At 42.6% G+C, this 12,614-nt stretch overlaps 1 protein-coding gene across 2 annotated transcripts in view; it reads left to right on the forward strand.

Annotated features, from left to right (window-relative positions):
* HBS1L (HBS1 like translational GTPase) overlaps positions 1-12,614 on the forward strand; it is a 121,154-nt gene that overhangs the window by 79,031 nt on the left and 29,509 nt on the right. For both annotated transcript variants that reach the window (XM_069725988.1, XM_069725989.1), the window contains 9 exons: positions 3,633-3,735; positions 6,052-6,299; positions 7,356-7,521; positions 7,848-7,965; positions 9,803-9,949; positions 10,916-10,990; positions 11,073-11,190; positions 11,447-11,515; positions 12,367-12,471. In XM_069725988.1, coding sequence (XP_069582089.1) covers positions 3,633-3,735; positions 6,052-6,299; positions 7,356-7,521; positions 7,848-7,965; positions 9,803-9,949; positions 10,916-10,990; positions 11,073-11,190; positions 11,447-11,515; positions 12,367-12,471 — 1,149 coding nt within the window. The remainder of the gene's footprint in view (positions 1-3,632; positions 3,736-6,051; positions 6,300-7,355; positions 7,522-7,847; positions 7,966-9,802; positions 9,950-10,915; positions 10,991-11,072; positions 11,191-11,446; positions 11,516-12,366; positions 12,472-12,614) is intronic.

A 12,614-nucleotide genomic window follows, 5' to 3' on the forward strand; every position in this document is an offset into this window, starting at 1 on the left:
CACAGCGGTGACGTCACCGCTCTGCTTTACGGCCGACGCTTACACAGTGCAGGGAAGCTGACGCCGGGGGATGCGACAGACACCGGAATGTAAGTATGTAGTGTTTTTTTTTTTTTTACATTTACAATGGTAACCAGGGTAAACATCGGGTTACTAAGCGTGGCCCTGCGCTTAGTAACCCGATGTTTACCCTGGTTACCCGGGGACTTCAGCATCGTTGGTCGCTGGAGAGCTGTCTGTGTGACAGCTCTCCAGCGACCACACAACGACTAAACAGCGACGCTGCAGCGATCGGCATCGTCTATATCGCTGCAGCGTCGCTTAATGTGACGGTACCTTAAGTGTAGTAGCAGAATGAAGCTACTCTCCAGAACTGTTAATCAATGAGGAGAGTCCGTCCCCTAAACAACCAGGAAACTTCATAGCTTTGAGCTGGTCAAGTGACAACTTGAGAATACCCTTTCAATGTAAGCTTACACATAGCTATCTATGGGCTAGGGTTGGATCTAAGGGGAAACACAACTGTTATGTATTGTTCAAGGGTTTGTCCGGTGAAAGCATTGTATCCCCTAAACATGGGATAGATAATAACTTGTTGACAGGTCAAAGCTTGAATAAGGGAACCTTCAACGATCAACAGAATGGGAAACAATTTTCACTTATTTAATTGAGCGGCAGTGCGCAAGCTCGATCTGCGCTTCATCCACTTTCTATGTGGCTTCTTAGCTGTATCCAGTAGCTCCAAAGAATGAATGGAGAAACACAGGATCGTGAGAGCACTTGCCACTGCAGGCATCTTTTATCCTATAGCGTTTTATCACAACTTGATTCAGGTATCGCTCTCAAAACTGCCTATGTACCTGATGACGGTCAGAGTCAATGACCGAAACATTCTGCATCACTTTTGGAATGCAAATAAATTTCCTATCTAATATCTGACCTTTAAGTTCTTTGGATTTACAGCAGGAGTGGTGAACCTCAGGCATTTACAACCCTTAATGACCTTTTATCCAGTCCCCGTGCAGATTTCTGGGAACCTCAGCACTTGGCCGGGAGCTGTATTTTGATGGCTGCCAACCCATTAATTTCTTCTTGCCCAGTGAGCATGCGCATGCAGTGTTCACTACTGAGTGCTGAGGGGCATGCAGTGAAAGATTACTTCCTGAAACCAGTGGCAGAGTCAGGGCGTCCTTTGTCGGCGGAGTTAGCTCTCAATTTGTAGGGCCCTCGAAGGATGGTATAAATATTCAAATGGCAGAAAAAAAGATTCCCCATCCCTGTTTTACAGTATACAACGGCTGTGCTCCAACTCACACGATCATATCTGGAGTGCCATGGTTTATACAAACATTGAGTGAAGTCAGGCGCAATCATTAGAACTCATGAAAATAAGAAATTCATGTAATAGATCTTATCAGAAAAATCCAATTTTTTTTCTCCACCAGGACTGATCGCTCATTCTCAAAATTCTTGGGTAAAATTAGTATTCGGTGAAGACAGAAGTTCACGTTACTGAGATTAGTTGCTGCTGATAAGATATTTTGTGTAGATGGGAAAGGATAGGGAGGTGCTCTGCCTCTAGCGCCTTTATTTTACATCTTCCGCAACCCTCTATTGTACATAGAATCTTATCAGACACAAATATTCAAAAAGCATAAAGGGACAGTGAAACTGGCTAGAGACATATACGAGTATGTGCTTGTCTCGCCATCTATTTATCCCACAATCCACCACGCTGCAGTGGAAGTTCGCCGACCGCCATATTGGAATACCCAAGTGATGGGTATTCCAATATGGCACCCGCTGGTGGTACCAGGCCTTTGCGCAGTACCACCAGCGGGTCATCGCCGGACCCCCCGCTGCGGCAGGGCTGCAGAGGGAGAGAGCGGAACGGCGGGTGGTGAGTGGGTATGCAGAAGAAGAGAGCGTGATGGCAGGTGGAGAGCAGGGCTGTTAAGGAAAAGAGCAGGACGCGGGTGGAGAGCTTGGCTGCTGAGGTAGCGAGCAGGACGGCTAGTGGACACAAGGGCTGCGAAGGGACAAAGTGGGATGGCGAGTGGAGAGCAGGACGGCGAGTGGAGCGAGGCTGCGGAGGGAGAGCGCCAAACGGCCAGTGGAGAGCGGGGCTGTGGAGGGAGAGAGCGGGACGACCAGTGGAGATCAGGGCTGCTGAGGGGGAAAGCGGGGCTGTGGAGGGAGAATGCGGGACGGCAGTTGTAGAGTGGGGCTGTGGAAGGAGAGAGCATGATGGTGGATGGACAGCTGGGCTGCGGAGGGAGACAGCGGGACTGCGGAGCTGCTGAGGGAGAAAGCAGGACGGCCAGTGGACACAGGGTATGTGAAAGAACACAGCAGGACGGTGGATGGACAGCGGGGCTGCTGAGAGAGAATGTGGGACGGTGGGTGGAGAGCTGGGCTTGTAAGGGACAAAGCGGGACAGCGAGTGGAGAGCGGGGCTGCGCACATGAGAGCAGAGATCTCAATGCTCCAAAGCCTCCCACCATCGCGACATTACCGCCCTCCCGATGCGATAGTAGTGGGCCTCCATCTAGTTAATACATACTGTATATATGTATTTTTAGTGGATTACATTCTGTATAACCTAAAGATGAATGCAAGGTATCCACAGACCACTAGCACCCGAAGATAAAATCAATCAAGTTTATTGAACATAGATTTTAAAGCCATATATCACGTGAAATAAAGGACACATGCAAAAGGTTTTTAACAAAGAGAATATGCCAAGTACAAAAAGAGTGAGTCATGAATGTAATATAGGGCAATGACCCCACAGTATATCCCAATATAGGTCGCCCAATTATCAAATAGTTGCAAACAGACATTTCCAAAAATGTATCTCCAATGAGATGTGTGGATAGACCAGTTGCACATGTGGCGCTATTACAAGTTTTCAATGCTCTCTGATAAGATATATTACAAAGTTTCTTATTTTTGTGTGTTCTATTGTTTTATAACATAGTTACTGATCTCAGATGCGGTGTCCTCATTTACAATACTTTTTAGATAGGTACTCGTCTTCCTCTTTATCCCAGTCTTTTCAGTGAATTTCCTATGCCATTAATTAATTCCATAGTTATAAGGAGATTCTATAGTTCTGCTCATTACAAAGAAATAATCTTACGGGAACCAAGTCGGTGCTATGATTGTTGTCAAAATACCAAGTTCCCACTACCTAACATTGCAGAGTGACAACAGATGACCGAGCCTGTTGTTGTATAATGTATAGAATTCAGGTAAGTTCCATGTTAAAGAGGACCTATCCATTATCCGGACATTTCTGATTTAGTAAATACATTACCCTTGAGATGGTGATGACAAGTCTTTAATGTTTTCCTAAATACCGTGGCATTGATCCAAAGCTGATGGTGTTCCAACAGATGTGTATTCTTTTCTTTCACCTGTATCTTAAACCAGTGGTGGTCTAGTCACTGTTCAGTTGTAGGATCATATTGGAGTATGAATTCAAGCGGTAGCTGCACATATCACTTTTCATTATTCCTCTCTGATCTCGGTAAGCTTGCAATCTGTGTGTTCTGAACTTTTGGGGCAGCTGCTAATACACAACTTCATTTTAGATAACTGACCGTTTTTTATTTTCTGTTTCATTATAGGCAAATCAAGAGACATGCCTTCTCCAGATACCCAGATTGTTCCTAAAATTGCCAAGTTGACCGTTTCTGGAAACAAGCAGACGATGGGATTTGCTGTTCCAAGGTGTGTGTATGAAGCATATGGATGAGTGGAAACCACCAAGAGGAATGTGTAATTTTGCTCTGTGTAATAAAACTATAAAAAAAAGTAACAATGTAAAGTTGGGGAAATAACTAGACTAGACAGCATGACTGATCATAATCCGTATGGATCAATTACCATGGGGGCATCTTAAAGTATGAGCTCCTATACTACAGGAGTCACAACAGGACGCTCGGCATCTCACAATCTCTTTTCTAGTTTTTCCCAAAGATGTTTGATGGGGTGGAGGTCAGAGCTCTTGCGCAGACCAATTTTTAACCTCGAAATTCAAACGCTGGGGGCTCCGAAGAGTGCGGGAGCCCTGGACATTTGCTCTCTTCAACCCATTCCCTCTGAATTTTGGCCCTTAAGGTAGCGGATGCTTATTTTTGGAGTAAAGCTGGGAAACACGCTAGCTGTGTGAGGGCTTGTTTTTTTTGTTTTTTTGTGTGGTTTTTTTTTATTGGCAATGTTAGTTTTACAGTATTGTGTACTGAAACATTTTCCAGTGCAATGAAATGTAGAAAAACACTGTTCCAATTTGCATACAGGGTTTAGTTTTTACAGCATTCATTTTGCGGTAAGATTGACCTGTTAACATGATTCTCTAGGTCAGGTTTATTGATTGTACCAAATGTAAGTGTTTTTTAGTTGTATTCAAGTGATGCAATAAGAAATATAAAAGATAAGAAATAAACCTATACCGTGTATATCAGAGGTGTCAAACTTCATTCCTCGAGGGCTGCAAACAGGTCATGTTTTCAGGGTTTCCTTGTACTGCACAGGTGATAATTTAATCACCTACACACATAATGATTGCAGCACCTTGTGCAAAGCTAAGGAAATCTTGAAAACACGCATGGTTTGCGGCCCTCGAGGAATGCAGTTTGACACCCCTGGTGTATATACTGTGCATGCAGCAGACATGGCCTATACGGTTTTTGACATTTTCCTCTCCATGTTCGTGTTCTGCTAAGTACATAGCATAGTTGACTTGTCATCTGGAACAGGATATGAGACTAACTGCTGAGGAAGGATAGAAGTGTATTTCAATTGGACAGGTGGGGTGGATTGAGTCAAACTTGAGAGAGAAGCAAAGAACTTGAGAAGAGGCATTAGTTACGGCAGGAAGATTCTGTAGGTAACAAGTGCAAAGATGACTAATATCTGTGTCCGTTACTTAAATCATTTGGGGTTTTGCATTTTTCTGTATGTGAATGGCCGTTACTGTCCCAGCTAGGTTGCACTTCTAGCAGTTTGCAGACTTTTTTATGTGCATCTTAAACTCAGCTGACATGTTATTTTGCTTGAGACGAGTAGAACAAGTTTAAAGAGCTGAGACATTATAATTTGATAACACTGAAATCATTTATGCTACACTCTGCATGATACAAGAACGGAAAAAAATGAAGTTCTAACACAACTGTGCTTTTCACTCAATAGTCATCTGGGCGGTGCAGATGATTTGATTTTTTTTTAAAAGGGTCTTCCACTTTCTTAAACGTCGACCCCCAAATGCCTAAAATAACAAACAGAGCAGGTGGTAGTCCTCCCTTGGTGTAGCGCTGCCTTCCCCGCCACTGCTCGGATGGTGGCATCAGTGACAGGAAGTTGACGGCTCTCATCACCGCTGTAGCCAATCACTGAGCTCGGCTGCCTGTGTTGTCTACTTTGGCTGACTCTTAGCTTAGTGATTGGCTACAGCAATGATGCACACAGTTGATGTGACGTCACCACTGCAGCCAGAACACCGAGAACTGCACCATGGCAAATAGTCTGCCCTGGACCCAGGATGGGTGAGTTACCTGCTTTGTGCTGTTTAGCCAATTAAAGCAATTTGTGGTCCACATTCCTCAAAGTGTGAAAAAAAAATGTTTAATCTCCCCCGACTTTCCCATACACAGGAATACTCAGCCTGGCTAAGCACTTTAGTGTTCTCTGACAAAGCTGCTGCCAGACTTCTCCGGCAGCGGCTTTACTCCAGAAAAACCAAAGGATCAGCTAATGGAATTACAAAATGCCATTCCTGCTTTCCCTCAACTGTTTGGGGAAAAGTCAGGAGATCCTCCCCCCGTACTTATTAGATTGCTGGTTGATCGTGATCAATCTTGTTCATTGATTGATGTCCTTTTAGCATGTGCCACTCACAAGACAGCTAGTATTACTATTACTGCAGATGGCAATTCAGAAGCTCTTCAAACTATTTGGTTTGTACATACTATGCTTTCCATTCAGGCTGTGCTAGTATAAATGATGCCTAAAACATCATTTCTTTTTTTTTTTCTTGACTTGTAACAGTGCATCTGAATTGAATGGTCAGGGTGGTACTGTGTGCCCGAGGGTCCAGGCTATGGACGACTCTATGGAAGAAGCTGACAGCAGTGTGGCATCCCCCAATGTAACGAACACATCTCCGAACTCAGAAGACCTGAATTCTACCCCATCACAAGGGAAAGGCGCCGGCAAATCCAAGCAAAAGATAAATATTAAAGAGGAGCTAGAGAAAAGACAAGGAGGAAAACAGCTGCTCAACCTTGTTGTTATAGGTATACATGTGAAAGACAGAAGTTGTGTGAAGATTGCCATTATATTTTATGTGACACTTAAAGGTTTTCTAATGAACAATAGTTTTCACCTATCCACAATAGATCATTAATGTCTGATTGCTTTGGGTCCAGTGGGGCCCTATCAGCTGGGTTTCCAAGCCACCATTCTTCTTAAAATGCTCTCAGGACTGAAAGGAGCAGAATGCTCATGCATGCATCTTCTATCTGTTGCTGCATTTCCAAGTAATTAGCATTTTCGCTCATAAACAATTTGGGCTTTAAGTGATCTTTGCACAATAGAGCAGTTAACAAAACACTTACTTCCTAGCCACGTCAGCCTCTTTAGCTTGATTGATAGCTCGCTGCCTGATGTCCTTGTTTGGCTACCGATGTCACAAAGACAGTGAGCTATCAATCATGGGAAGGCTGGGTTCACAGTCACACATGTTTTTTCATGATCCAGATTCACCTTGGGTCTTCCGACTCAAACATACAGACTGATAGACCCATATAAGGCTGTTGAGTCAAGTGACCCACCACCAGTCCCAGCAGTTTGGTCCTTTACAAACCATGAATTACCTTCATGTGAACTGGGCCTAAGGAGGCTGGAACCAGGAAAGGCAGAGACTAATTAATCTCTGCCTGTCACACTCATAACACTTACAGCCATGTTACTTACTCAGGATGGCAGCAACAGATAGAAGATATAAAGGTGTCAATGGATTTTGATTTCAAAGACCTGCATGGATATATGTGGTTTGGAGGAGGTTGACCTTACTATCAGATTCACTTTTAACTGTGATAAATATTTCACTTTGATGTTTAACAGCAAATCTGTGAGCAAAGTCATTCAGATAGGACATTCTGGCATAGGTGCATACCTCAGTTGCATTATGATTGTACACTCTACAATAGTTTAGGTGAATCATAAAAGCTGGAAAAGTTGACTAGTCATCTTCTTGGCAAACCTAGGGCTTCCGTAACTGTAGTAGACTAAGGCGCATGGGTGAGTATACATGCTGTGTTCTCCGTTTCTTACCGTGTCTCTCAATTCAGGTCATGTCGATGCCGGTAAAAGCACGCTCATGGGCCATTTATTGTATCTCTTGGGACATGTGAACAAAAGAACTATGCACAAATATGAACAAGAATCCAAGAAAGCAGGAAAGGCTTCTTTTGCATATGCGTGGGTGCTAGATGAGACGGGAGAAGAAAGGCAAAGGTATTTTGTCTTTTACGTGTCGTGACGTGTACAAAGGTTTCCGGAGTCATCTGGGTTACTCATTACCTGGTCAATGTCAGAATTGCTTCTCTGGTAGTCTTTATTCCACTAGAGATGTGACCTGAAAGTAAATGGTCCTTAAAAGTGAGCCCAGATTTAAGAATCTGTAATGCTTCTTAGCATCTATGTACTGTGTCTCAGAGACATCCTCTATGACTTCCATACACCGCATTAGATCATATGTTGAGGTTGCCCAGAGGAGACAACACTTCTTTTTAACTGGAATCTACTATTCACTTTCATAATTTTTCTTTCTCTCGTGGTAGAGGGGTAACTATGGATGTTGGCATGACCAAATTTGAAACAAGGACTAAAGTGATTACTCTGATGGATGCTCCTGGGCACAAAGACTTCATCCCAAACATGATTACTGGAGCTGCACAAGTAAGTTGATGTTCTGTTCTGAACTCTACTGCGCAGAAGTCTGTGGTTGTCCATTTGATTATTTTCCAGTCACCATAGCCATTTAGTACCAGTCATTCAGTCTTCAGCTTCAGAATCCGTCAAAAACTAGACACACCTTTATTTAGTAGTGAAAAAAGCACCAGCTTCAGCAACTGTATCTAAAAGAATCTAATGAAAATATAGAAAACTGGAAATGAAAAGAAACCTGTCATCTAAAACGCTTTTTATATGCAGATATAGTAATGAGCTGCAGGTAAATAGCGTTTAAATCATGTCTCGCTAACTTGCTAGAGCAGCAGCTACAGAGAGGAAATGAAGTTTTATTCTCCCTGCAGCCACTTACTCCCAGTCAGGGTGGTGCAGATGCTGTACAGCCACATCTCAGTACACAGTGAGGACATTGTAATCTCTCACCGGCATATTGATTGACTGTCTGCTCTGCGGCATATTTGTATGGCATGTGCCCAGCTGGTTGTAAATGTCCCACTGAGTGAGAACAGTGCGCTCATAGTATAGTGAGCAGTGACTAACAGCTTTGTGTACCGCCCCAATGACTAAGAAGCAGGTGGCTGCAGGTACAATAACATTTACTTTTCTCCCTGTCTCGGTTTGTCTACTAAATGGGATTTAAACCATATTCGCCTGCAGATCACCCATTAAATCTGCAGGTTATTGGTGTTTCTGGAGATGACAGGTTCATTTTAAGACCTTTAAAAGAACGTGATAGCAGCTGTATTTCCAGTAAATAGGGTATCAAAATATATATAAGATCAATGTAAATACATGATAGACCGAAAAACCGTTGCTAAGAAAGAAAGAAGTGGCAGACCACTCGGAATTAATGTAGAAACCAAAATGCCGTCATATGGAAACACAAAACCAACAATAATAATTATCGTATAAGAGGGTAAAATGAATTAATAACCAAGATTGAAAGATAGTTAAAAATAAGCCTTTATTATATGTTTGTATGGCAATAACGGCACTACTGTGCACGTACTTGGGATTTTTTAGTTAAAATATATAAGGAATAGACAGGATAAAATGTAATATAATATAAATAAAGTATACAATCCCACAATCTTATAAAAAACTCATGGTGGTGTGTATTTCATGGACATGTATATATATTTGTATATGTGATATCCGGTGAAGTATAAGTGTGTTAAAATTGTGAAGTGCTAAAAATCAACATATTTAGGGGATAAGCCTAAAGTGCATGTGCTGAAAATATAAATTACTATGAATATTTGCCAACAGCAATGTTCCAAAATGTTTAAAAAGGAGAAAAAGCAAAAACCACAATATATAACGTGCCCTCACATGCAATATAGGATTGCATGTACACACCAGGTTAATATCCAGGGATTGGGGGATATTTATATACCTGTCAGTCCTGTATTCCCAAGTACAGAGCATCCCGACGCGCGTTTCGGAGACGAAGGAATCTCCGAAACGCGCGTCGGGGTGCTCTGTACTTGGGAATACAGGACTGACAGGTATATCTATATCCCCCAATCCCTGGATATTAACCTGGTGTGTACATGCAATCCTATATTGCATGTGAGGGCACGTTATATATTGTGGTTTTTCTGTTATTCTGTAGATTGTTCAGCCCTAACAAATGTGTGACATAACTAATATATTCTTCCAAAAGTTGGAGATGTAGGGATGGATTGAGTGGGATTAGATGCTTCTCCTCATTGCTATTTGGAAACATAAGGAATGCATCTGTAAATCCTTAGATTTAGTGTCTACACTTTTATATAGTGGTTTATAGTAATATTGTCCGTTGTATTGTCCTCCTGTCTTTTAGGCTGACGTGGCCGTTTTGGTTGTAGATGCCAGTCGTGGAGAGTTTGAAGCCGGCTTTGAAGCTGGTGGACAGACCCGTGAACATGCGCTTCTGGTCCGATCTTTAGGAGTTACTCAATTAGCTGTGGTAGTCAATAAAATGGATCAGGTATGTTATGCAATCATCATTTCAGTGTGTATCTAGTGACATTGTTGGAGCGACTATGGCATTGTCTAAGTGCTTTTACTATGCTAGCAGATCTCTGTTCTTTTTGGCCTAATTTCTTCAGATCATCATTAGTGATGAGCGAGTATACTCGTTACTCGAGATTTCTTGAGCATGCTCGGGTGACCACCGAGTATTTTTTTAGTGCTCGGAAATTTAGTTTTTCTTGCCGCAGCTGAATGATTTACATCTGTTAGCCAGCATAAGTACATGTGGGGGTTGCCTGGTTGCTAGGGAATCCCCACATGTACTTATGCTGGTTAACAGATGTAAATCATTCAGCTGCAGTGAGGAAAACTAAATCTCCGAGCACTAAAAAATACTCGGAGGTCACCCGAGCGTGCTCTGGAAATCTCGAGTAACGAGTATATTCGCTCATCACTAATCATCATCTCTTCGGGTTCTTACATTTAGTTTGCACTTTATTTCAAGCTGTGGGCTTCATCTGCTTTACTTATGTGGAGACTATCCCACAGTTAACCTTTTCCTTTATTACTGTCATTTGTGCTTTTTTTATCAGATATGTTCTGCTGTGTACAATAGAGATGGGGCATACTGGCCATTGTGCCTGCCAGGCTTTAGTGATGTGGTGATCAGACGATTACCAACTTTACTTTGAAAAGTGTTTTGTCTTCATGATACAACCCTTTACAAGTATCTCATCTGCTGGGGTCAGGACGGCAGGTTGCTAGGCGCAGACCTCGTATAGGGGATTGAGAATTGGACTGACCGAGTGAGCTGGACTGAAGGGACTTCCACCACAAGTGGTCATCTGTGTGCAGTGAAAGTTTCCATCACTATTGATATTTCACAAACTGTCAAGATATGCTGTATATCAAGATCCATGTTGTTTCATGCATCACACGATAATCCCAAGCATTTTCTGAGCACTCAGTCTACTTCCGACAGGTTAACTGGCAGGAGGAAAGGTTTCGTGAAGTTACTAGTAAGCTCGGACACTTCCTAAAGCAAGCTGGTTTCAAGGTACTGTGGTCATGAGTTAATAGTTCTGATATAAAGCGTAACGTGTGACCACTCGACCTCACGCGTATGTCACCTCTTGTAGGATAGTGATGTTCATTACGTTCCCACCAGTGGTCTAAGTGGAGAAAATCTGTCGAAAAAGAGCGAAATTAAGGAACTGACAAGTTGGTACCAAGGACCGTGCCTTATTGACCAAATTGGTAAGACTTTACTTTTGGACACGCGTTGGACTTGTTGTTCTGGAGAGAAACCAAAATAACTTGTGTCTGTGAATTCTTCTGCAAGTCCACATTGGACAGAAGCTTGTAGCTTTAACATGACCACCATTAGAGGCGGTAAAACAAAAAATAGGTTGTGACTGGAAACTAATGTCGCTAGTGCATAAACCATTACATGTTTGTTGATTTTATTGATATCCATCTTACTTCTTACTGAACCAGTGTTTGGTCATTGCAGATTCTTTTAAAGCGCCACAGCGTTCCATCGACAAGCCTTTCAGGTTATGTGCATCTGATGTTTTCAAAGGTAACAATCTCATTTTCGTTGTGATATGTACATACATATATACATATATATAAAACAGCCACACACATCTGTTGAATATACTTTGAGGATATTATTTATTTTTCAGACCCTTCGTTGGGGGACACCAGAACCGTGGGTTAACCATGTTGCCACCTGGAGCTTTTTTTTTTTTATAAGATGCATTCTTGGTGTCCGCCTCCAGGTGGCAGCATATTAATCATGATTCCTGCGTCCCCCCACTGAAGGCTACGAAAAAGAGATTTTTCGGTGAGTGTCAATAATCTTTGTCTGGGTATGTCATTTGGATGAACGCTAGTTTGGACTTTTTTCATAGATCACCCTGTGTAACGCAGTTGAGTATTTTTATAATTTCATTTTTTTCTTTCCCCATTGTAAAATCAATGCAGTGTTCGCTGTCCTTTGGAAACCGCTTTTTGTAGCTGAGATAGCAAAGTGCCTGTTGTGCAGACATACAGTCAATAGTTATAGAGATTGTGCACTACTTTTACATTGATGGTCAATGTCTGATCGGCCGGGGTCCGACACCCGGCACTCCCACCTATCCGCTGTTCTCTTACTTGCGGAGCACATTGTCCTGGGTAATTATTATAAAGCAAGCTTAAAAAGCATTTCACCTGATGAATGAGCACTCTGTTCGTTCTTCGGGTGATCGCCTGTTTACACTGCGTGATGATGGAGAAACGAGCGCTTCTAGGAGCATACGTTCACCATACCCGGCTTGTGTATATGCATCTTAAACCATCGTAAACCCCCTTGACAGTAAGGTATTTTCATATCATGAGACTGGATAAGAGAACAAACTTTGATTGCATCTAATTTAATTTACACAGATCAAGGCTCTGGATTTTGTGTGACTGGCAAAATCGAAGCGGGGTATATCCAGGCTGGTGAGCGCTTACTAGTGATGCCCCCTAACGAGACCTGCACGGTGAAAGGTGAGCAGCTAGACATGGCTGAAGTCTGTCGTGGAAGATGCCCTAGCTCACTTCTCACAGCATCTGTTTCAGGACGGCTTCTGAAAGCCCTTTCTGCACCTGAAACTGGAACGCGCTGTCAAACTGATACTGACTGTTGAATA

Source organism: Ranitomeya imitator, chromosome 5, assembly GCF_032444005.1.
Source record: "Ranitomeya imitator isolate aRanImi1 chromosome 5, aRanImi1.pri, whole genome shotgun sequence".
In the NCBI taxonomy this organism is placed as follows: domain Eukaryota; kingdom Metazoa; phylum Chordata; class Amphibia; order Anura; family Dendrobatidae; genus Ranitomeya; species Ranitomeya imitator.